Raw genomic sequence first — 21,898 nt, 5'->3', positions numbered from 1 at the left:
CCCGGGAGCGTGGGCACGCACGCACACGCGCCAGGCGTGAGTTTTAAGTCACCGAGTCCGGGACACAAACCGCGGTCGACTACGTGGGAGTCCAGCGACATAGCCATTACACTAACTGCTGGTTCCCCCGGAACTAGCCTACTTCTAAGAATCTAGCCAAGCAAAATTGTCTAAGACCAACTGCCAAAGATATGCACAAGAAGAGTCTTCTAAACATCACTTTATCTTAATAATTGTTGAAGCTGTGTGAAGAGTATATGATGATTCATTGTTCAAAGAATATTTAATATTCACAATATAATGTTAAGTGCAAAAAGGAATATACAAACTATGTAGTATGATTATAATCATTTTTTAAAAACTACAAACTACACACACACTCACACACACACATACACACACACACACACATACACACAGAAAAATGAACAAGGTAACACACCAAAATATTACTAGAGGTTATTTTTGGTGGAGTTATGGGTGACAGTTATATTTAGACTTGACAACTTTTTCTAATTTTCTTTTTAAAAAAATTATTTTATTTAACTTTATTTATTATTATTGTTACTTTCCAGTTTGATCAGACAGACAGAGAGAGAGAGGGAAAGTGAGAAAGCAAGCCACCAGATTCAGGACTTGAACCATGGTCGGCCATGTGGGAGTCCAGCACCTTTAACCACCACGCCACCTGCCGGCCCCTCTAATTTTCAATGATATTACTTTTATGATCAGACTGAAAGAGTTTAGATAGTCACCTATTTTTTTTTTAAATATATGAGTGGAGTCTTCAAAAAGTTCATAGAAAATATATATTATGAACAAACTATACATGGATTTCATTTGGGGGGTGGCAAAATAAACTCATAAGTTATTCCATTTTTCCACAAACTTTTTGAAGTCCCCAACACCCATCTGAAATACAAACTGTAGATTTATAGGTTAGAGGTTTTTTTCAGGGAACTAGAAAACATTTAAAAATTGCTAATTACAGCCCCAAAGAGTGGTAATGCCTTTGGGCCCAGGAAATGTGAGAATCTTGACAGGAGCCTAGGGAAGTGATAGTGGGCAAGAGGACTTTTGCTCTGCAGGGTGGGTCCCCAGGTGGGAACAGACAGCAGGGGCTCCTAGAGGCCTCCCAGGAGGCCTGCGGTGAGGTGGGGCTTTTGTTTTCTCCTGGAATGAATATAGCTGGCCAACTGGGCTTTCATGGAACACCACCAAAACATCACTGCAGTTAGTTAATGTATCATGGACCTAATGTGCCATACTAGTAGGGGGTTAACCATGTCCATGGATGCTATGCAAATATATAGATAGTTAAAAGTCAAACATATGTAACTTGAGGATCACCTATAGACGTAAATAAAGAAAAGGCAATGAGAAAATGCCTATGTTGCAAAACACCAAGCCCATTTGCCTTCATCACTCATAGAAATCTGTCTGTGCATGCTCCCTGGAGTTTTCTTTAGTAAATAAGCAAATGGTACCTTCTACATATTTGTGTCAAATGGAGTATCTGAAGAGAGACCATCCCACTATAGTGCTCAGTGAGGCCTGGAAGAAGGAATGTGAAGTACAAAGTGTCAAAAACAGTGTTACTATGTCAATGTTTTTCCAGTATTACCAATAGACATTTCCCATGTAACCAAGTTCCTCTTGGCCATTCAACACAAAAGAAGAAAATGTTTGGGCTAGAGCTTCCACGTAGCTCGGATTGTCAGCTCAACCTAAGTGAGCAGGTAGCAGGCCAGCAGGCAGCATTCTGGGGGTGACCCCATGGTGGACAGAGCCCTTTTTTAGAGAGCAGGATACCTATCTCAAGGAAGGGCAGCCACCCGCAGTACCTACCACTTAATGCAATCATATCTGCAACCATGGACATTTTCTGTAAAAGGTCCAGGCTGGCCAAATTAAAGAGCAGAATAAATGGGGCCACCTAGAAACATGTACAGCATCCCCCATGCATGGGGAATAGGCGTTACTGAGCCGTTGCTGCATGGGGAATTTCAATCTAGTTGTGCCAGGTCTTCCAAGTTTTCCCAAAAGATACCAAAATTCATGATCTTTATATTATAGTTCCCAATTTCTAACTGTTGGCAATATTTCAAAAATATTTTGTAGTCCAAACCAAACACCCCTGTTGGCTGACTGACCCGCATCCTTTAGTTTCTCACCTCTGTTTTCCAATCTCAAGTTCTAGAGAGGTGATTGCTTTAGTTACCTGCATCCTCTCATTCATCTTTCTATCCCTGTCTCACCACCAACAAATTCCAAGACACATGTCTTAATTCTCTCTCTCTCTCTTTTTTTTTTTTTTTGGAGAGGTTTTTTTGCTATAGGGCACATGCGCTCACCAGAACGACAGAGAGAGACAGAGAGATAGAAAGCGAGAAATCACCCCCCGGGGTGGGGGGATGGCCACGCCGCAATCCCCCTCCTCCTTTCTCCTCTCGGGATCTTGGGCATGCACGCACACGCGCCCGGCATGAGTTTAAGCCGCCGGGTCCGGGACTCGAACCGTGGTCGACTACGTGGGAGTCCAGCGACATAGCCATTATGCTAACTGCTGGTCTCACACATGTCTTAATTCTCAAGACTCTTTTCCTCAAAAGTCATGTCTCATAAGGACCTTGAAGTTGGCTAGTGACCTAACAGTAATTTATTTCAGTTGAAGTTTTGGGGTTTTTTTTTAACTGTTAAAAGGTACTTTGTCAATAATGAGGTTAATTTAAAAAATAATTTTAAAGGTACTGCCTTGGTTTTTGAGGGGTAGAAGATGTATTTGTTTGGGAAATTGATGTTTTAGTCTAGGCTGGATCGGGGTTGAAATTCCAGCTCCACTCTCTGTATCAGTGGGTAAATGACACAGCCTTTTTTTAGCTTCCTTCTTCCTCATCTGCCACATAGAGAAAACAACTAATGGGTTTGTTGTTTTGTTCAGGATAGGTTATTTACATGTATTAATATCGTGTACCTTAGATGTTCAGGAAATAAGTTTCTACAAGGAGGGAGTGTAATTGAAACTTTAAATTGCAAATGTTATAAAATAGCCTCAACAAAACTTTTACATACTTAGAATTTTTAAAAAATGCACTTTCTTCAGAAGTCTCCCTCTAGGTAGAGAGTGTTGCGGTTGAGATAAGAGACAGGGGGAAAATAGAGATGATAAAAGGATGAACTTCCTGGTTGTCTGCATCTGGGAGAGGCCCGAGGTCAACTGTTACTGCTGGAGTTCACTTACGTATAAGATGACCTTATGATTTACCATCCAATTTAACTCTTTTGCTTATTGTTGAATCCCTTGTACGTAGTACAGCCACAAATAAGTAAGCATTTTTTAGTTATTTAAATTAGTTAATGAATAAATAACAAGTGTATGGTGGATATGTTGTGTGGTAAGGATGACCTCTGGACAGCACTGTGAGATCATATGACATATCAGAAACGGCCAGCCTCGTGGGTGTGCAACCTGTACAGTCAGACAGGAACTGTGGCCTGCGGGCTGCTTACTTGGTTTAATACTCTGCTGTCTCCATCTTGAGATTCTTAATTTCAAGTTATGCAGTTAGCATAATGGCTATGTCGCTGGACTGCCACGTAGTCGACAGCAGTTCGCGTCCCAGACCCGGTGGCTTAAAACTCACGCCGGGCGCGTGTGCATGCGTGCCCAAGATCCCGAGAGGAGAATGGAGGAGAAGGGATTGTGGCGTGGCCATCCCCTCTGGGGGGTGATTTCTCGCTTTCTATCTCTCTGTCTCTCTCTGTCTGTCTGGCGAGCGCATGCGCCCTATAGCAAAAACCTCTCCAAAAAAAGAAAAGAAAAAAAAAAAGGAAATAATTTTATGACTATTGATATTAACCTTGATTAGTTGGCCAAGACTTTGCTCACCACATTCCTTCAATGTAAAGCTACTCCTCTTCCCTATTTCCATTCTGCACTCCTTGGAAACAAGTCACCAAGCACAGCCCATACTCAAGGGCTCTACCCCCACAAGTGGGAGTGTCTGCATAAATTATTTAGAATCCCATTGCACAGGAGATTCTCTATTCTCCATTCAGTACAAACTCATGGATGTTTAGTTCATCCTTTGGATTATAATCCAGTACTAGTACGTTCACTTTGTTGCTCAGATCATTCCTCCTTTGGCTATTCAGGAGCTCTTCCATGTCGGCCCTGTGTCCCTTTAACTATACCCATCATTGTGCTTTTACTTTATTTTTTTGTTTTTATTTTTTTGGAGAGGTTTTTGCTATAGGGCGCATACGCTCGCCAGACAGACAGAGAGAGACAGAGAGACAGACAGAAAGCAAGAAATCACCCCCCAGGGGGGGATGGCCACACTGCGATCCCTTCTCCTCCGTTCTCCTCTCAGGATCTTGGGCACGCACGCACACGTGCCCGGTGTGAGTTTTAAGCCACCGGGTCTGGGACGCGAACCGCGGTCGACACGTGGGAATCCAGAAACATAGCCATTACGCCAACGGCTGGTCCCTCATTGTGCTTTTATTGAGCACCTCCTTTCATTCTGGTGTTACAAGCTCTTTCAGACCATCTTTTTTTTTTTTTTTTTTTTCCAGAGAGATATTTTTGCTCTAGAGCACGTGCGCTTGCTGGAGAACTGAGAGAGACAAAGAGTAAGAAATCACCCCCTTAGGGAGATGGCCATGCCACAGTCCCTTCATTTCCAATCTTCTCAGGATTTTGGCTATGCACACACGTGTGCCCGGCGTGTTTTTAAGCGACTATGTCTGGGACTCGAACCATGGTCAGTCATGTGGGAGTCTAGCATCTTAACCACTCTGGCCTCCAGACCATTTTTTAAACTTCCTACTTCATTCCTAAAATCAGTCATTTCCCCAAGAAGCCTTAATTCCTTTTTGTTGAAAACTGATATAAACTATCATCTGATTTTTGCATGTGCTTATAGCTACCAGAGTGGTAGCTTTTTTTTCTTTTTGATTTAAATTTTTTAAAAATTAAGCTGTTAGTTTAGAGAGTCAAACCTAGGCTGCCTATAAAAAATAAATATTGTGGAGCCAGACATGGCCCAGCCACACTGTATGAGAATGACCTACGTGGGAGGATTCCAGGTTCATATCTGGAGACCCCCCTCAGTGTGCCAACCATGCACGTAGCCATGGTGTAGGACTGCCTGAAGCTGAGGGTGGATCACGGCAACAAGACCCTGTTGGAGGTGCTGTCTCTCTCTCTCAATTATGGAAGAAATAAATAAACTTTTAAAAATAGTAATAAATACAAAGTTTAATTTTTAAAATTTTTGAATTAACTGACATTTAACTGCGAGGAGATTTCATGTAGGAATCTAGATTTCTGAATTTCCTTGAAAGACCAGACGTTCTGGCAGTCCTAGGCCCATATTCCTATTGCACAACAATCAGCTAAGGCTGAGAGGCCTTTTCCCTTTCCTGCATAATCCATTATCCAGGTTGTCATTACCTGCATCACTCCTTATCATATTATTCCCAACCTACTTTACTCATTTATGTTCCTTTGGAACCCCTGAAGACATTTGAATGTGTGATTCTTGGTTTAAAACACTCCAAGTATTAATAAATCATTTACTTGAGTTACTCAGCTTAGTTCATGAATTTAGCTCAGCTCTGAGCCAATGAACAGATTTTATTTTTCATTTATTCATGCCAGAGGGCATGTGTGTGAGAGAGAGAGGGAGGTAAAAAGAGAGAGAGAAGAAGAGGAGGAGGAGGGAGAGGAGAGAGGAGGAAGGGAAAGGAGGAGGAGGAAGAGAGATGAAAGATTCTCAGTCTCTGCCGTCACTCCTCCCTCCTAGGTGTAAAGAGACATCTGTGTTCATGTACATTATTCCCCTCTGCCCCATGCCTGGGAGATTTTTGCGTGTAGTGTTGCCCTGAACTGCTTTTGCAAGCTTTCCTCTCTAGACATTTTCTGTCTAGAGAAGATCTCCCAACAAGTTATATTTCAGCCTCAGATTGCCGTATTGGTCACTCTTCCTTCTCTCTCTGAAAAGTACTCTCAATTTAGGTTTCATTTATTGTTCTTTCTGGACCCCCCCACCCCCACCACACACCTTTTATAAAGAGGACCAATTACTGTTACAATCTCACTTGCCCCTGCCTCCTTCCATTATATAGCCCAGGATTATTTGTTTGTTAATCAATCCTGGATTGTTGCAAACTTCAGTAATTCTGGAAAACCATCTGTTTTACACCTTTTCAATTAGGTGAAAATAGGTACTTCAGCACAATACAAGGGAGTTTCAAGAAATTTGTACTCTTTTGGTGCAAAAAAATTAGAAATCCATGCATAGTATTTTCATGATATGTATTTGCCATAAACTTTGCACAACTTCATATATAATATAATTTGAGGAGGAAGATACTTCTTCCTCAGTATCAGTTAACAACTGATAGAAATGCATTTCTTGGGCCAGTCCAATAGCATAGTAGTTAAGTACTGTGTGTTGGGAGTCAGATCCTATATGGTCAACCGCAGTTCAATTCCTGGTCCAGGTGGCTTGAAAAACTACACTAAGTGTGTATGCGTGTGTACCAAAAATACCTACGAAATGGGGAGAAATGAAAAGGAAGGGACTGCAGCATGACCAAGTCCTATTGAGGAGTGCTTTTTTCCTTTCTATTTCTCTGGTGAGTGCACTTGCCCTCTGGCAATTAAAAAGAAAGAAAGAAAAAAATGTATTTCTCTTTGAGTTCTGTCAGATGTGAAAAGATAATTGTGTATTAATTTTTCCATAATCTTACTGCCTTAGATGTGACAAGGTTAAATATGGGCCTATAGCAATTCCCTGGGCGGGTGGGGGGGTCTTTCCACAGAGCGATGGTTTTCAGACTGACTCGAGGGTCACTGCTTGGAGTTGTGAAAGTTAGGAGGAACCAAGCAGGACTGTGGACCACCCTGATGTTACTCTGGTTTATGAAGTCATTTGTTCACTTCTTCTCTGTCTTAGTCCACTCAGGCTGCTGTAACGCCAATGTCACAAACTGGATGGCTTATAAAGAACAGATTCTAATACTATCACTTTGGGGGTTAGGAATTTATACATAAATTCAAGAAGAGCATAAACATTCTGTCCATTCTATTCATTCAACAAATACTTATTGTGAACTGTTATAGTCTGGTATGTATTAGATGCCAGGGATAACTAAACAAGAAAGATACGTTCCCTGGACCAACAGGTGGTGTGGAGGTCAAGGCAGCTGGATCTCATGTGGCTGACTCTGCAGTTCAAGTCCCAGACCCAGTGACTTGAAAAATCATGTTGGGTACATGTGTATGCATACCCAAATTCTCACGGGGAGAACAGAGGAGAAGGGATTGCAATATGACCATCCCCCTGCCTCCGCAGGAAGTGATTTCTCACTTTCCCTCTCTCTCTCTGGCAAGTACAATGTATACCATAGCAAAAAACTAAAAACAAAGCAAAACAAAAAGAAACATTCCCTGATATTACGAAAGGGTCAGTCTATTGGGAGACAGACAAAAAGTTCAATTACAAAACAATGTGGCAAGTATTGTCCTGGAGAAGTACCGGGTATTAAGATAAGGCTTGGAACCAGCAGATGGCATAATGGTTACATCACTGGACTCTCACATAGTTGGCCGCAGTTGGAGTCCTGGACCCAGCGGCTTCAAACTCGTGCCGGGCACGTGTACATGCATGCCCAAAATCCTGAGAGAAGAATGGAGGAAAAGGGATTGCAAAGTGGACATCCCCCTTGGGGGTGATTTCTCACTTTCTGTCTCTCTCTGTCTCTCTGGCGAGTGCATTTGCCCTATAGCAAAAAAATCAAAAGATAAGCCTTACTAGACTGGGAGGGAGGTAAGCAAGGAGGACATTCTAGAGGAAGTGATTACTTATTTGAATAACAAATAGAGTTGACCAAACAAAAAGGAGAAGTTGGGGAAGAGGGCTCCAAGCTGGTAACTCTCCAACATGTGGCAACACTCAGAAGTGAGCAAGCGGGAAGATCTTCTTTTCACATACTGGAATCTTATTATATGCAAGTTGGGAGGACCCAGAGATGATGGTGGACAGAGGCACATATGTGAAACCCTAAAGGGTCTTGCCTGCCCTATCAGGTTCAATAGCTTTTATTTTACCCTGGAAGCAGGAGTAAACTACTTTAGAGCTTTATGTGAAAAGACAGACTTCCTGGTTAGATCAACAGATTAGGAAGATCCTATACCTGCCAGGTGGGGACTGGAGCTCAGTTACATATTTTTGGGTGAGGGGGGCAGGAGGGAGATCATGATTATGGCTTCAACTAGGGAAGAGGCAGTGAGGGTGGAGAGAAGTTTATAATTAGAAACTATTCAGATAAGATATGGTACTAATTGCCCCCGACATAATGGAGCAAAGATTCTGCTGGTGAATAAAGAATAGTGTTACTTGTGAGGGTATGCACAATCTCACATTCATGACAAGAAATCTGGGTCATTTTCACATTCTGACGGGGGCTCATGGTGTAGCCTAACTTTCCTGTACTAATGAAGTTCATTAACATCCTGTTTTCAGCTCTCTCCATCTCATTTGGCCCATTTGATTTTTAGCAAACTGGGCAGGTTTGAACTGGCTAGAATTTTATTAATTAATTTATTTATTAAATGTGTTGATTTATTTCTTTCATAAGCTAGAGAGAGCAGCCCTCAGTAGGGTCTCATGCCGCGATCTCTCTCTTTCTCTCTTCCCCCGCTGTCAGCCTTTCCCAGCATTGTGGAGCGTTGTGCAAGTGCTGCGCCACCACGGCTGGTCCTGAAGTTGGCTTAACTGTCAATCTGTAGTCAATATTTTTCTCTGGTTTTCTTGGCGCTTTCTTAACCTACTTCTATCTCCGTGTTGGTGCCTTGACAGCAGGCCTATCCTCCAGTCCCTGAGAAGTAGCACTGGGGACAAAGAGGGAAGTGTGACGAGCAGGCACTCTGTGTTTGTAGTTGCTCCTTTGGGTGGCTGAAACAGGGCTTCCTATGCCCAGCAAATGGCACGTCTGAATTAACAGTCTGTTTAGAACATATAACCACATGCTTGGCTATTTCCCTTTCTTTCGGTGCAACCACCATGATAACAGACTGGAAGGTACCACAAGAGGGTTGTGGAAGGGCAGACGAAAGGAGTTGGAAAATAGAGTAGCAGCCAGTTTATTTCTAACCATTTGCAGCTGTCTGCTTGTTTGGGGGCTTTTTTTTTTTTTCTTTTTTTCCAGAGGAACAGGGCTCTGCTACACAGGATTGTTTTTCTTGGCATCATGAACAGACACTTTCTTGAGGAACGCACTGAGATAACACAAAACATCTGCTAGGAGGAATCAATCCTCTGAAGCCGAATTTTCGTCAGCATCAGAAGGAGCATGAGGCTCCCTTAGATAAATATGTATATGTTGCAGGCGGCAGGAGAATGTGGATGGATGTGAAGGGGCAGGAGAGTAAACTCAAGGGGGGAGGATGTGTATTTGTAAGAAACATCTGGGTTGTTCTTTTTTTTCCCCCCTTTGTGATCTAACTGTACTTTGTTTTGCAAGTATTTTGGAAATACTCAGCCGCGCTGCCAGAGGAGGTCTGTTTTCTTTTCCCACGTGTGTGGGATGTTGTTTTTATTCATGAGCTATTGAGAATGAGTGATTTTTATGTCTTCTAGAGGGATTTTCACATGCACACTCCTATTACTGGGCTCCAAAGACAAAAAGGACAGCACCGATGCTCTCAGGCATGAACGACAGTTTTAAGGGGACATGTGGACATTTGTTACTGACATGCCAGGAAGGGGTCTCTGAAGAACTGGCCCGGGCATTGAGTTCCATCATGTGGAACTCCTTGGATAGCTCGCATGATATTCCCATATATCACATAACTTCCCAATCCACCTTCCAGGGAAGAGTTCATCCTTTTGGAGAAAAGCTAACCTCACCTGTCCTGTTTCATTTACCCTCCTCCCAGCTCATCTTGGCATTAATGACGAAAAGCTACCTTTGCAACGTTAGTAGCATCAGTTGCCATTTGTTAGATAGATGCCTTGTGGCACTGGGCTTCTTATTAGGCCTCATAGACTCATGAAGAGCTAAATAGTATTATCACATAATCTAATCTGTTCCATTGCCGAAATGTAAAATACCTGAAACTTGGTGATTTATAGAAATAAAAGTTTATTCAGCCCATGGTTTAGAGGTCCAAGGTCCAGCTGCCAGATCTAGCAGGGTCTTGCAGAGTCCTGAGGAACTGATCACCAAGAGAGAGCAGAGCAGACCATCTGTGTCTGCTCTGTGTCCACCGAGTCTGTCTCACTTCCTGTCTTTACACACCTACCAGGAGTCAGTCATGGAGGCTCTGCCCTCACGACCTTAATCCTAATGTCTTTCTAGAGGTCCCATTTTTATTCCTCCTTTAATTTTATTAATTATTATTATCAGTATTTTTTAAATTTGATCAGAGATAGAGACAGACAGAGACAGGGAAAGTAGGAAAGCAAGCCACCAGATTCAAGACCTGAACCACGATCAGCACCTTAACTACCATACCACCTGCCAGTCCCCCAAGGCCCCATCTTTCAACACCATAGTCTGAGTGTTTTCACCCTCTTAATCCCATCGCAACCAAATCTCAACATAGGAATTTGGTGTGGGAGGGGGGGCATACAAACCATAGCATCATCATTCCTCAGGTAAGGAAACAACCTTTTGGAAGTCAGTGAACTTGCTCCAGGATAAGCAGTACAGAAATTCACAGCTGGAATTTGAACCTAAGTATGATGGACTCCAGAGTCAGATACCTAACCATGTCCTGCACCCCAGTGACAAATACTTTTGGGGATATAAAAGTCAAACTACTGTTTTCTGCCTTCATCTTTAAACTAGTTTATTTCCCCAATTCTGCCAGTTGGGTTGGAGTAAGATGAAAGGAACTGTAAGAACCCTATAAAGCTTCCTGGTACAGTAAAAAGAGCATAGACTCGAGAATCAGACAGACGTGGATTCAGAGTCCCTTTCATGACAAATTGGCTCTGTAAATCCTGAGTCAGCTTTGGTTTTAGGTTAAGCAGATGGCATAGGAGCTTGACTCTCATTCCAACAGTCAGCAAGTATTTATTTCATGCCTGCTTTCTCCAGGCTCCATGCTGGGCACAGGAGGGACATATGTGGGGAGAATGAACACAGTCCTTGCTCTCAGGAGTGTGCAGTCTCGAGAGGGTAGCAGACTGAAGCAGGGATTTCCGCAGATAAATTTACCACCAGCTGTGATCTGAGCACTGGAACGTTTTGGGGGCAGAATATCAGATGCCAGGGAATCTGAATCTGAGGATGAGGAAAGGCTTTAGTCAAACTCAAAGAAAGAAGAGGCTGTGGCTGTAAACAACTAGCAAACAGGATGAGTATCTGCCAGCTGCTTGCCAAATTGGAGCTGGTTTGGAGTGCAGTTCTCTGATGTCCCTACCCAGCACTGATCACAGGCCAGCTTATTCCAAAGCGATAGCCTGTTTCTTTAGAAGAAAGAGAGAAAGTGATGAAAACAGAAATGAGCAGCAGCTAGCTCAGAAACTCCCTTGGATGTCGTTTGACTTTGGGGACTTTGCCATCCAAATCATTTGTGTATTCTCTAAAGGACTTCTTTCTTTAGTCTTCATAACAGAATTAAAGGAATGACACAAGCTATGTAAACAACTTACTTTCTTTCAGGGGTGCCCAAAATGTAGGGATTGAGTGGAACATTTGAAAGCTTACTGGAAGGAAGGGTCAGGAGGGAAAGTGAAAGAAAAATGGATCAAAGCTCAGAAATTGCAGGAATTTTTATTAAATTTTGTTTGGGAGAAGGGAGATATACTAAGTCAGAGATGAAAGGCAAATCCACATGGGGCCCTAGAGACATTTTTATATTTCATGCTTGATTTAACTCTTACACTGAATGTGGCTTAGAGATCAGAAAGTTGTGGTTAGACACATTCATAAACCCAGCAAACCTCTGTCAGATGCTGGTTCCTGACTGAGTACCAAGGCTTCACAAGCAGCAAAGACATAGCTGTGGGGTTGCCTCATCAGGCCTTTAAGAGAGACTCCAGCCCTGCCTGAAGATTAATCTCACCCTGTGCCTTCACTTCAGCTCTCCGACCTACCTCTTCTACGGCCGGATAGCCTGGCAAACTCTAGCCTCACTTTGAATCTAATTGTTGAGCAGATTTCTGCTGGAGCCTCACATGAGCGATTGGTTTGGATTCTGACTCCCAGGAATGATGCCTTGGCTCACTCTGAAGTCTAAGGTCAGCCTAGTCCTTTTTGGGGTTCACTAACTCATTTCAAGTACTGACCTGTTTGCAGAAATGGAGCCATGGCCAAGGTTATCCTTGACACCTGGATGTTTGTCACCTGTTTGTGGAACACTCATCTGCCACATTCTCATTTCAGAGCAACTTCTTAAAATTGCCCAGCTTTATTCTGAGAGTCACAGGATGTGTTTCAGGGTGGGATAGAGGAAGGGCATGCTCTGAGACTCTATTAGTGATTGCTAATTACTTAGAGACCCCTGATCAAAGGTTGTTCTATCATCAGTAATTATCTAACTGTCTGGAATTATTGCTGATGATTTGTCTGGGTTACTATAGAACTAGTCAAAGTTTAACTCCAAACCCTTAAAATATACAGTGCATTTCAGTTCAGACTGCTGGTTAATACTTTCTAGCATTAACTTCTTGATTGAGTACAGTGACTGAAAATTAACTCTCCCCACCTGGAAAACTAGGTTGAAAGGAAAAGAAGGGAGGTCTTCCTGATTAAAAGAGAGGAGTTTCAAGTTTTTTTGTTCCATCTCCTATGCTGGATCTGTGCAGCCTTCCATGCCAGAACTTTATTAAGAATCTAGCAAAGGGGACCAGCGGGTGGCGTGGTGGTTAAGGCGCTGAACATTCCCACATGGCCAACCGGGGTTCGAGTCCTGAATCTGGTGGCTTGCTTTCTCACTTCCTCTCTCTCTCTCACTCTCAACCTCTGTCTCTCTCTGGTAAAATTAAAAAATGAATGAATGAATAAATAAAATAAATAATTATTTAAAAAAAGAATCTAGCAAAGAACTATCATTTCTACTGTGGACTCTTCCTCTCCTCACCTAAATACAAGATGATATATATATTCACATAGCGACTAAATAAGACCACTGCTCTTTTCTGATTCAGTCTGGATTGATGACATATTCCCTGACTTGCCTGAGTTAGGGGCCCTAAAGGTAGAATCAAAGCATTGGGTTGTTGGAAAAGTCATGGGATGCATTTTTGCATAGAAAAAAAAATACATTATGACTTTTCCAACAACCCAATATAAAACAATCCCTTTGTTCAAATAATTCACAGCAATACAAGACCTAACGATGAGAAACTTGTGGAAAATAATACAAGGTCGAAGCTAGCCCAATGCTTAACAGAGTACCCGCTATTTGGAGTTCTTTGCAAATTCTGACTTGATGTATTAATACCAAGACTGCTTTCTTGCAAATAAATATGCACAGAAATTCAGTCCCAAAGTGTCACGAAGAACATTTGGTCACCGGCATACTAAAGCCCACTCTTCACAATAGAGTGCTTACTATCTGCAGGGCATTAAGCAAAGCCTTTTAGACACCTGTGAATTTTGATCCAGCCTAGAGGCTAGGAATAAAGAACCTTATGAACTATCATTAACATTAATGTAACTATTTCTTTCCAAATGGGAAAACTGAGGCTTAGTGATACTAAGCTATTGGCATATAGTTATATCATTAATAGATGGTAAAGCCAGAAATGAAACCTGGGGTGTCTGATTACAGACTTTATCTTTAACTAATAGATACTATGGGAGAAGGCAAATTTAGACTTAAATAGGATTTGTTGCTATAGTCTACCATGAGTATGCTTGGGTATATCGTAAACCTCTGTAAAAGCAAAATTTTTGCAAATATATTTGAACCCACCTATCTTTTTAGCCAAGGATCTCCTAGGATTAGTGATTTTTTAAAAATGTATATTGGGAAATACTGAAGTGGAGAGTCCGTAGTATTATGTACTCAAGAGAGGAAGAAGGGGTAAGGGGTGGGGTTTGGTTCTGGATCTGATGCTGTGTCAGTGCTGCCATGTAGACCCATAGCCTGTCCTTTGTCCAGACCAGCCACTCACAGTCCCTTCACATACAGACTTCCGATGTAGTCAATCAAGCAGCCGTTTGAGATGAGTCATTAGCCTTTCATTCTTCCCACTGCTAGATTGTATTTATTTAAAACAAATGTTTTGTGAGCTCTTTCAACTAGTGAGCTGAATGCAGGTAATAAAACGGTGGTCTCATCCTTCATGGTCCCTGCCACCATGCAGTCTGAAAGAGCCTGAATTTTCCAGTCAAATCTGCCACTTTTTAGTTGTGTGGTCTGGACAAATGCTTTAACGGAGCAAAGTCTCAGTTGCTTATAAATAAACAAACAAACAAACAATAGTACCACTGCATCGGGTGTCCCTAGAATTAAATGGTCTCACTCAGGGGTCCCTTTTGGTTGACTGTTTATTGGAGATTGAACCCTTTATTGTACAACCGTGAAGGAAAAACAAACCTCAGATCAATCAGTTTTTATGAACTGGGGTCTGTCAGCGAAGGGAGCAGACCCAGAGGCTGAGTCTTGCCTTGTCATGCTGCTATGGAGCCAGTTCACAGGATGAGAAAGTTCGAGTCCATTGTGGGGTGCACATCCAAGTTCTCTACATCTGGAGGGACAATCTCCTAGTTCCACCTTCTGAAGAAGTTTATTTAAAACACACACACAAATCTACACATCTGGAAGGGCAGGAGAACAAGTGAGAAAAAGGGCTAGATTAACACAAGAAGTACAAAATTGGCCCCTGAGTCATCAGTAATTGAATGAGTGTCCCAAGTGCCTATGGCTTTCCTATTCTTTTTTTTTTTTTGAGAGGTTTTTGTTATAGGGCGCTTACGTTCGCCAGACAGACAGAGAGAGACAGAGAGACAGAAAGCGAGAAATCACCCCCCGGGGGGATGGCCACGCCGCAATCCCTTCTCCTCCATTCTCCTCTCGGGATCTTGGGCACGCACGCACACGCGCCCAGCATGAGTTTAAGCCACCAGGTCTGGGACTCGAACCGCAGTTGACTACGTGGGAGTCCAGCGACGTAACCATTACGCTAACTGCTGGTCCCAACGGCTTTCCTATTCTTAACCAGATACTCTATGATGGGATTTTGTCTATGGCACAGCAGAGAATACTTGGGGCTTCTAGGCTCCCTGGGCTTCCAGCCTCTTCTCAGCTTCCAGAGCTGGCCTGGGGTGCCTGTAGTATATGCTGGGCACGCCTCGACTTGAACCATTTGCAGCTTCACTTTTGAAGAGTGAATGACGTCTAAAGGAGGGAATCGGGGAAGGATCAGGCCCAACTTAGCTGCCAGAGCAAAGAGACTCTAAGCCTGAGGTCCTGTCTACCCAAGGAGTTCAGCGGGAGATGACGCAAGAACTGTGGCCCACAGTTTCTACTAAGAGCCAGGCATAGTAGTACGGGTATTATTCTAACAACACTACAAAGCAACTATTAACCAACTTTATAATGAAGGAACTTGCCTACACAGCTAGTAAGTGGTAAGACTTGGATTTTAAACTAGGTCTTCCAGACACTAAAACCAACTTCTCTGAACTCCTGTAAAGCCAGAACCCAAAGCGGGCAAGAGGCACAATACCTTCTAGGCCACAGACAAGGCCAGAGAGCAACTATGGAATGGAGTGCAGAGTCAAGAGTTCAGAACTGAGCAGAGATAGCAATTTGGGGGAAACAGCAACTTGGGGAATCTAAAGGGACCCAGCAATTTCCATGAACATCTTTGATGTGGTAAGAGTTTGCTTTATCTATGGTCGGTATGGGGAGTGTGGAGACGGGCTTAAAGAGCCAGGCAGGTAAGCTGGTGCAGCTGAAACTCCCTGTGTCTCCTTCAGTTGAGGTGTTTCTGAGACTGGAAGTGAAAAGAGAGCATACCTGGGAGAGTTCAGATCACCCAAAGAAATGACCTGGGAGCTGGAGGTGTGTGTAGAGGTCCAGAGCGGTGCTCATGGGCTTTGGAGTTAGACTATCTGGGTCCAAATTCCTCTTCTTCTGTGCGCGCGTGTGTGTGTTTATGAGAGAAGGAGAGAGAGAGGAACCCCCAACAGGGTCCTCGTCTACGATTCACCCTCAACCAACTAAAATCATGAGCATATACACACATGCCTGGCTTGCACAGGGAGGCCTTGAGACGTAAACCAAGAACCTTCCCATGTGGTCTCGTCATTGCAGAACATGCGTTATCACTGCCCTACCACAGCTGGCTCTCTTCTCTACTATTTGTCCCCTGGTGACCTTAGGAAACTACTCAATTTTTCCAGGTATGTGTCTTCATTTGTGAAATGGAATAATTGAAGGGCTGTATCAAGGACTCAATCAACTAATCCACATAAAGTGCTTGGCACAGTTCCTAGAACATAGTAAGTGCTCAGTAAATATTAGCTTTTATTGTTAGTCCCAGGTCTGTGGTCTCAAGGCCTGGGCAGGAAGCATGTTTCTCCTTGAAGACAGCAGAGTATATTCACTGGCCTCTTATCACCTCTGGATGTAACTTCTGATGCTGTGGACTTTTTCCCCACCCTTCTCACTCCATCCACTTTCTTTGACTTATTTATATTTCTGTGCCCCTGAAGAATAACCTTCAGAGGCCTCATTGTGCTTAGCAATCAAGCTGTGCCTCTAATCTAGGCAAGAGAAAGAATCACACCCAGGCTTTGAGTTTAGTCCGGCTGACTTGCTACAAATCCTAGCCACTCTTTCGCAAGTGAAACGCTTCAGAGCTTCAGTATTACTATCTGTGAAATAGGAATAATAATCCTTCTCACAGGTTGGGAAGATAACATATGTCGCCAGGTGGGTTATAGGATCCCCTTTTGAAGGGAACACACCTATTCAGAGGAGTATTCCATCACCCCTAGGACTCAGGGGTCGTCAGAGACTGCTGATGCTCCCAAGCCCAGCAGTGGAGCAGTGCTCTGCTGGCCCCACTTGAGCACAGAAAACAGCTCATGCACCTGTGAGTGGCTGCTCTCCACTTTCTCCCCAACTCTTTCTCTCCCTCACTCACAAATCCCAGCATCTGTTGCCCAAACAGTCAACTGCCCAGGCTGTGCCTTGAGTCTCTCCCTGGTTCATTGATAAATTGCCACTTTGTTTTTGAAGGAAAGCCAGTATCAGTGTCCAGACCTTGGGGAGGCAGAGCCTGTCAGTGCTGACGGCCTGTCAGACATGTTCCATTTCTCTCATCCTGCCCTGGAGGTCCCATGTGATCCCGTTATGGAGTGTTTCTCAGCAGACAGCTGTCATGGGGTCTCTGTAGAGGCAAGGACAACCTGACTCAGGACTCCCTGGGCACAGCTCTGTGGTACTGCTGAAAGGCTGGTGGGTGGGTCTACCTTTTCATGATAAGAGCAGTTATTTTCCTTAAAACAACAACTAGATGCTCTAGCCAACCCTCACCTTGCAGGAAAAAGTGGGGGACATTGTCATTGAGTAAGCTCTTGCTGTATTCTTGGCACAGTAGGGGATCTTACTCATGTTGACATCTCTGGTCATGAAGGAGTCAGGAGTCCGAGGACGACCACAGTCATACAGCTGGAAAAAGAGGAGAGAATGAATTCGAAGTCTGTTTAATTTGGAAATCCAGTATAACTTGTCACCACTTAAGGACAGTGTAAATAACAAGTGTTTAAGCAGGGTTTGAGAGGCAGAAAGGAAGTTGGATTGCCATTCTGCTGTCCATTGTTTTGACCAAGCTGGGAGTGTGGTTCTCCAACAGAAAATCTAAGCAACTCCTCTGACAACTAATTACCCTCTTTGCATTATGGAAAACACAGCCATCAGCCCCTACCTTCCTCACAGAGATGAAGGGGAGGGGACATGGTGCAACAGTCTGTGGAGTTTGTTGAGTTTGCCCACCTCAGAAATAGTGTATCTCAGGGAAAGTTTTGGGTCAGAATTTTGCAGACTGGTAGTTTTAATCCAGAGATTAATCTAGAGATTAAATTTTTGTTTTGTTTTAACTTGGGTATTTCATTTGTTGACTTTCACATTTCACGGATTGTTACACTTGCTCAATGGGAACATCCAAAACCTAATAAAAACTGAGATTATGCTGTGTAGTAATTAAGTCATTTTAGTTTTAGAAAACAATGTCCTACTTAGAAAGCCAACGCTGAATCTATGACCACTAAAGAAGTTTCCCATCTGTTACAATTGTGTCTGTACCTCTTGGGGAGTCTGCCACCATGGCTGATTGCCCTTGGCCACAGGTGCTCAGGTGCCAGCTGGAAGGAAGGCCTAGTTTGAGGAGCTTCTCACCCCTTTACTTACCCTTCCTATGTGAGAGTCCCATCTCCACAATGCAGAGACTTGGGGGGTTAGGAGTGAGTCAAGTCTGCAAAGCCTTCAACTCAGGAATTTTTTTTAACTCCAAATTAATTGCTAACATTTTTTAAATGCAGCACATTCACATAGAACTCCAGACTTCTGAATTATCTGGAGAAATCAGAAACCCTGACAATCCAAGGCCTTTATCCCCTTATGACCACTGTCGCAGAGTCACACAGTGGCTACTGCCACTGGGGACTTGGGAAGATACTTTCCAATTTGCTACAGTCCTCACCTCTCCCTGTTGTTTCCATGACGTGGAGTGTAGGTATGAGGAAAATGTGCTTCCCCATCATGATTTCATTCCTCTTTTTTTCTTTTTTTCCCCCTCCTTTCTTTTCTAGGTGTTCCCTTCCCGAAGAACTTCCTTCAGATCTGCAAGAAGATCTTGTGCCGCCTTTTCCGGGTCTTTGTCCATGTCTACATCCATCACTTTGACCGAGTCATTGTGATGGGTGCAGAGGCCCATGTCAACACCTGCTACAAACACTTCTATTACTTCGTCACAGAGATGAACCTCATAGACCGCAAGGAGCTAGAGCCTTTGGTAAGTGTCCCTGTACAGTAATGGCACCGAGTTACTCCCAGCCATTTGTCACAGTACCCATGGAAAATGCCAATGAAACCAGCTGTTAGCCAGAGAATTGCTGAATTAGACAGGATTTAGCATTCTGCTAGCAACCAAGAGATGCTAAGATGTCCACTGCCACAAAATAAGTGTCTTAGATTTCTTCCAAAGAGGTGACAAAATGTAGTGGAAATACTATGGCTTGAGCCTGAGGAAGTGGCCTTAATTCTCATTTCCAAATCATTTACCTATAATAGTTACTCCCAAAAGTGGCTATCTTTTATCTCTTATCAACTCTCACACTGTTAATTAAAGCTATTTATTTCTTCAGTCTGTAAATCAATATTTAGTACCAACCATCCACAACCTGCTAGACATACCAATTCAAGTAAAAGTGCCTCTGGGTAGCTCTTACTCCAGAGATAGACAGAAACAAGTTCTAAATAAGAGATAATAATGGGAACTTTGCTGGGGTTTTTTGTTTGTTTTGTTTTTTAGGTTTTTGCCATAGGGCAAATCACTTGTTGTAAGAGATAGAGAAAAGCATAGGGAGGGAAAGTGAGAACTCACCCCCCCATAGGGGGGATGGCCATGCCACAATCCATTCTCCTCTCAAGATTTTGGGCACAGATGCACACGTGCCTAGCATGATTTTTCAGGGGCTGGGTCTGGGACTGGAACTGTGGTAAACCATGTGAGAATCCAGCTCCTTAATCACCATACCACCTGCTGATCCTAGAGAGTTTGCTTTTTATACTGAATCTCTTATGATGCGGTTTTAATGGATATATTAGAATCCAGAACATTTGGTACAAAACTTTAGTATTATTGCCTAGGTGAGTGAGGACTTCTTTTGTTTGCTCATGCTATTGTTACCTATGGACTCAACCTATGCTTTAGAAGTCAAGGACTCCTGAAAAGACTCATCACACTTTGTAATATGTGTTATCTTAATGTGGACACCTCTTGATACTTCAACTTGGCTGTATTGAGTACTTTCTTATCATACTAGATATATGTTTATGTTTCTTATAATATTAGGTCATCAGGAAAGTTATGACTTGCTTTTCTATGTTATCTATGCAAAAGTGTGTCATAACTTTCCCAGTAATCTAATACACTGCTTTATGGTAAAATCATGTTTTTTGTTTTTTGGTTTTTGGTTTTTTTTTCTTGAAATGGCTAAAGGGGCAGTTTTGCTAAATATAGCTAACAGAGTAGCTATGTCTCATCTAAGTCCATTCGAATAATGGTCAGAGTGCTGGGGCCAGACTGTTCTCTTTTGCCACTTGGTATCTTTTTCTCTTTATGTACACGTTTGAAAATGTAGTGTTTTTTGTTGTTGTTGTTGTTGAACTTCCTTCAGATCTGCAAGAAGATCTTGTGCCGCCTTTTCCGGGTCTTTGTCCATGTCTACATCCATCACTTTGACCGAGTCATTGTGATGGGTGCAGAGGCCCATGTCAACACCTGCTACAAACACTTCTATTACTTCGTCACAGAGATGAACCTCATAGACCGCAAGGAGCTAGAGCCTTTGGTAAGTGTCCCTGTACAGTAATGGCACCGAGTTACTCCCAGCCATTTGTCACAGTACCCATGGAAAATGCCAATGAAACCAGCTGTTAGCCAGAGAATTGCTGAATTAGACAGGATTTAGCATTCTGCTAGCAACCAAGAGATGCTAAGATGTCCACTGCCACAAAATAAGTGTCTTAGATTTCTTCCAAAGAGGTGACAAAATGTAGTGGAAATACTATGGCTTGAGCCTGAGGAAGTGGCCTTAATTCTCATTTCCAAATCATTTACCTATAATAGTTACTCCCAAAAGTGGCTATCTTTTATCTCTTATCAACTCTCACACTGTTAATTAAAGCTATTTATTTCTTCAGTCTGTAAATCAATATTTAGTACCAACCATCCACAACCTGCTAGACATACCAATTCAAGTAAAAGTGCCTCTGGGTAGCTCTTACTCCAGAGATAGACAGAAACAAGTTCTAAATAAGAGATAATAATGGGAACTTTGCTGGGGTTTTTTGTTTGTTTTGTTTTTTAGGTTTTTGCCATAGGGCAAATCACTTGTTGTAAGAGATAGAGAAAAGCATAGGGAGGGAAAGTGAGAACTCACCCCCCCATAGGGGGGATGGCCATGCCACAATCCATTCTCCTCTCAAGATTTTGGGCACAGATGCACACGTGCCTAGCATGATTTTTCAGGGGCTGGGTCTGGGACTGGAACTGTGGTAAACCATGTGAGAATCCAGCTCCTTAATCACCATACCACCTGCTGATCCTAGAGAGTTTGCTTTTTATACTGAATCTCTTATGATGCGGTTTTAATGGATATATTAGAATCCAGAACATTTGGTACAAAACTTTAGTATTATTGCCTAGGTGAGTGAGGACTTCTTTTGTTTGCTCATGCTATTGTTACCTATGGACTCAACCTATGCTTTAGAAGTCAAGGACTCCTGAAAAGACTCATCACACTTTGTAATATGTGTTATCTTAATGTGGACACCTCTTGATACTTCAACTTGGCTGTATTGAGTACTTTCTTATCATACTAGATATATGTTTATGTTTCTTATAATATTAGGTCATCAGGAAAGTTATGACTTGCTTTTCTATGTTATCTATGCAAAAGTGTGTCATAACTTTCCCAGTAATCTAATACACTGCTTTATGGTAAAATCATGTTTTTTGTTTTTTGGTTTTTGGTTTTTTTTTCTTGAAATGGCTAAAGGGGCAGTTTTGCTAAATATAGCTAACAGAGTAGCTATGTCTCATCTAAGTCCATTCGAATAATGGTCAGAGTGCTGGGGCCAGACTGTTCTCTTTTGCCACTTGGTATCTTTTTCTCTTTATGTACACGTTTGAAA

At 42.7% G+C, this 21,898-nt stretch overlaps 1 protein-coding gene across 1 annotated transcript in view; it reads left to right on the top strand.

The window, feature by feature from the left end:
• Positions 1-18,992, top strand: part of MOB3B (MOB kinase activator 3B) — a gene marked incomplete at its 3' end in the record, with an annotated part of 182,655 nt that extends 163,663 nt beyond the window's left edge. Inside the window, 1 exon segment of the mRNA XM_014585787.2 lies at positions 18,790-18,992. Within this exon segment, the coding sequence (XP_014441273.1) occupies positions 18,790-18,992 (203 nt within the window).
• Between the last annotated feature and the right edge of the window lie 2,906 nt (positions 18,993-21,898).

The sequence above is a fragment of the Tupaia chinensis genome, unplaced genomic scaffold, assembly GCF_000334495.1.
Source record: "Tupaia chinensis unplaced genomic scaffold, TupChi_1.0 Scaffold000093_1, whole genome shotgun sequence".
In the NCBI taxonomy this organism is placed as follows: Eukaryota; Metazoa; Chordata; class Mammalia; order Scandentia; family Tupaiidae; genus Tupaia; species Tupaia belangeri.
This window is presented reverse-complemented; position numbering and strand designations above follow the sequence as displayed.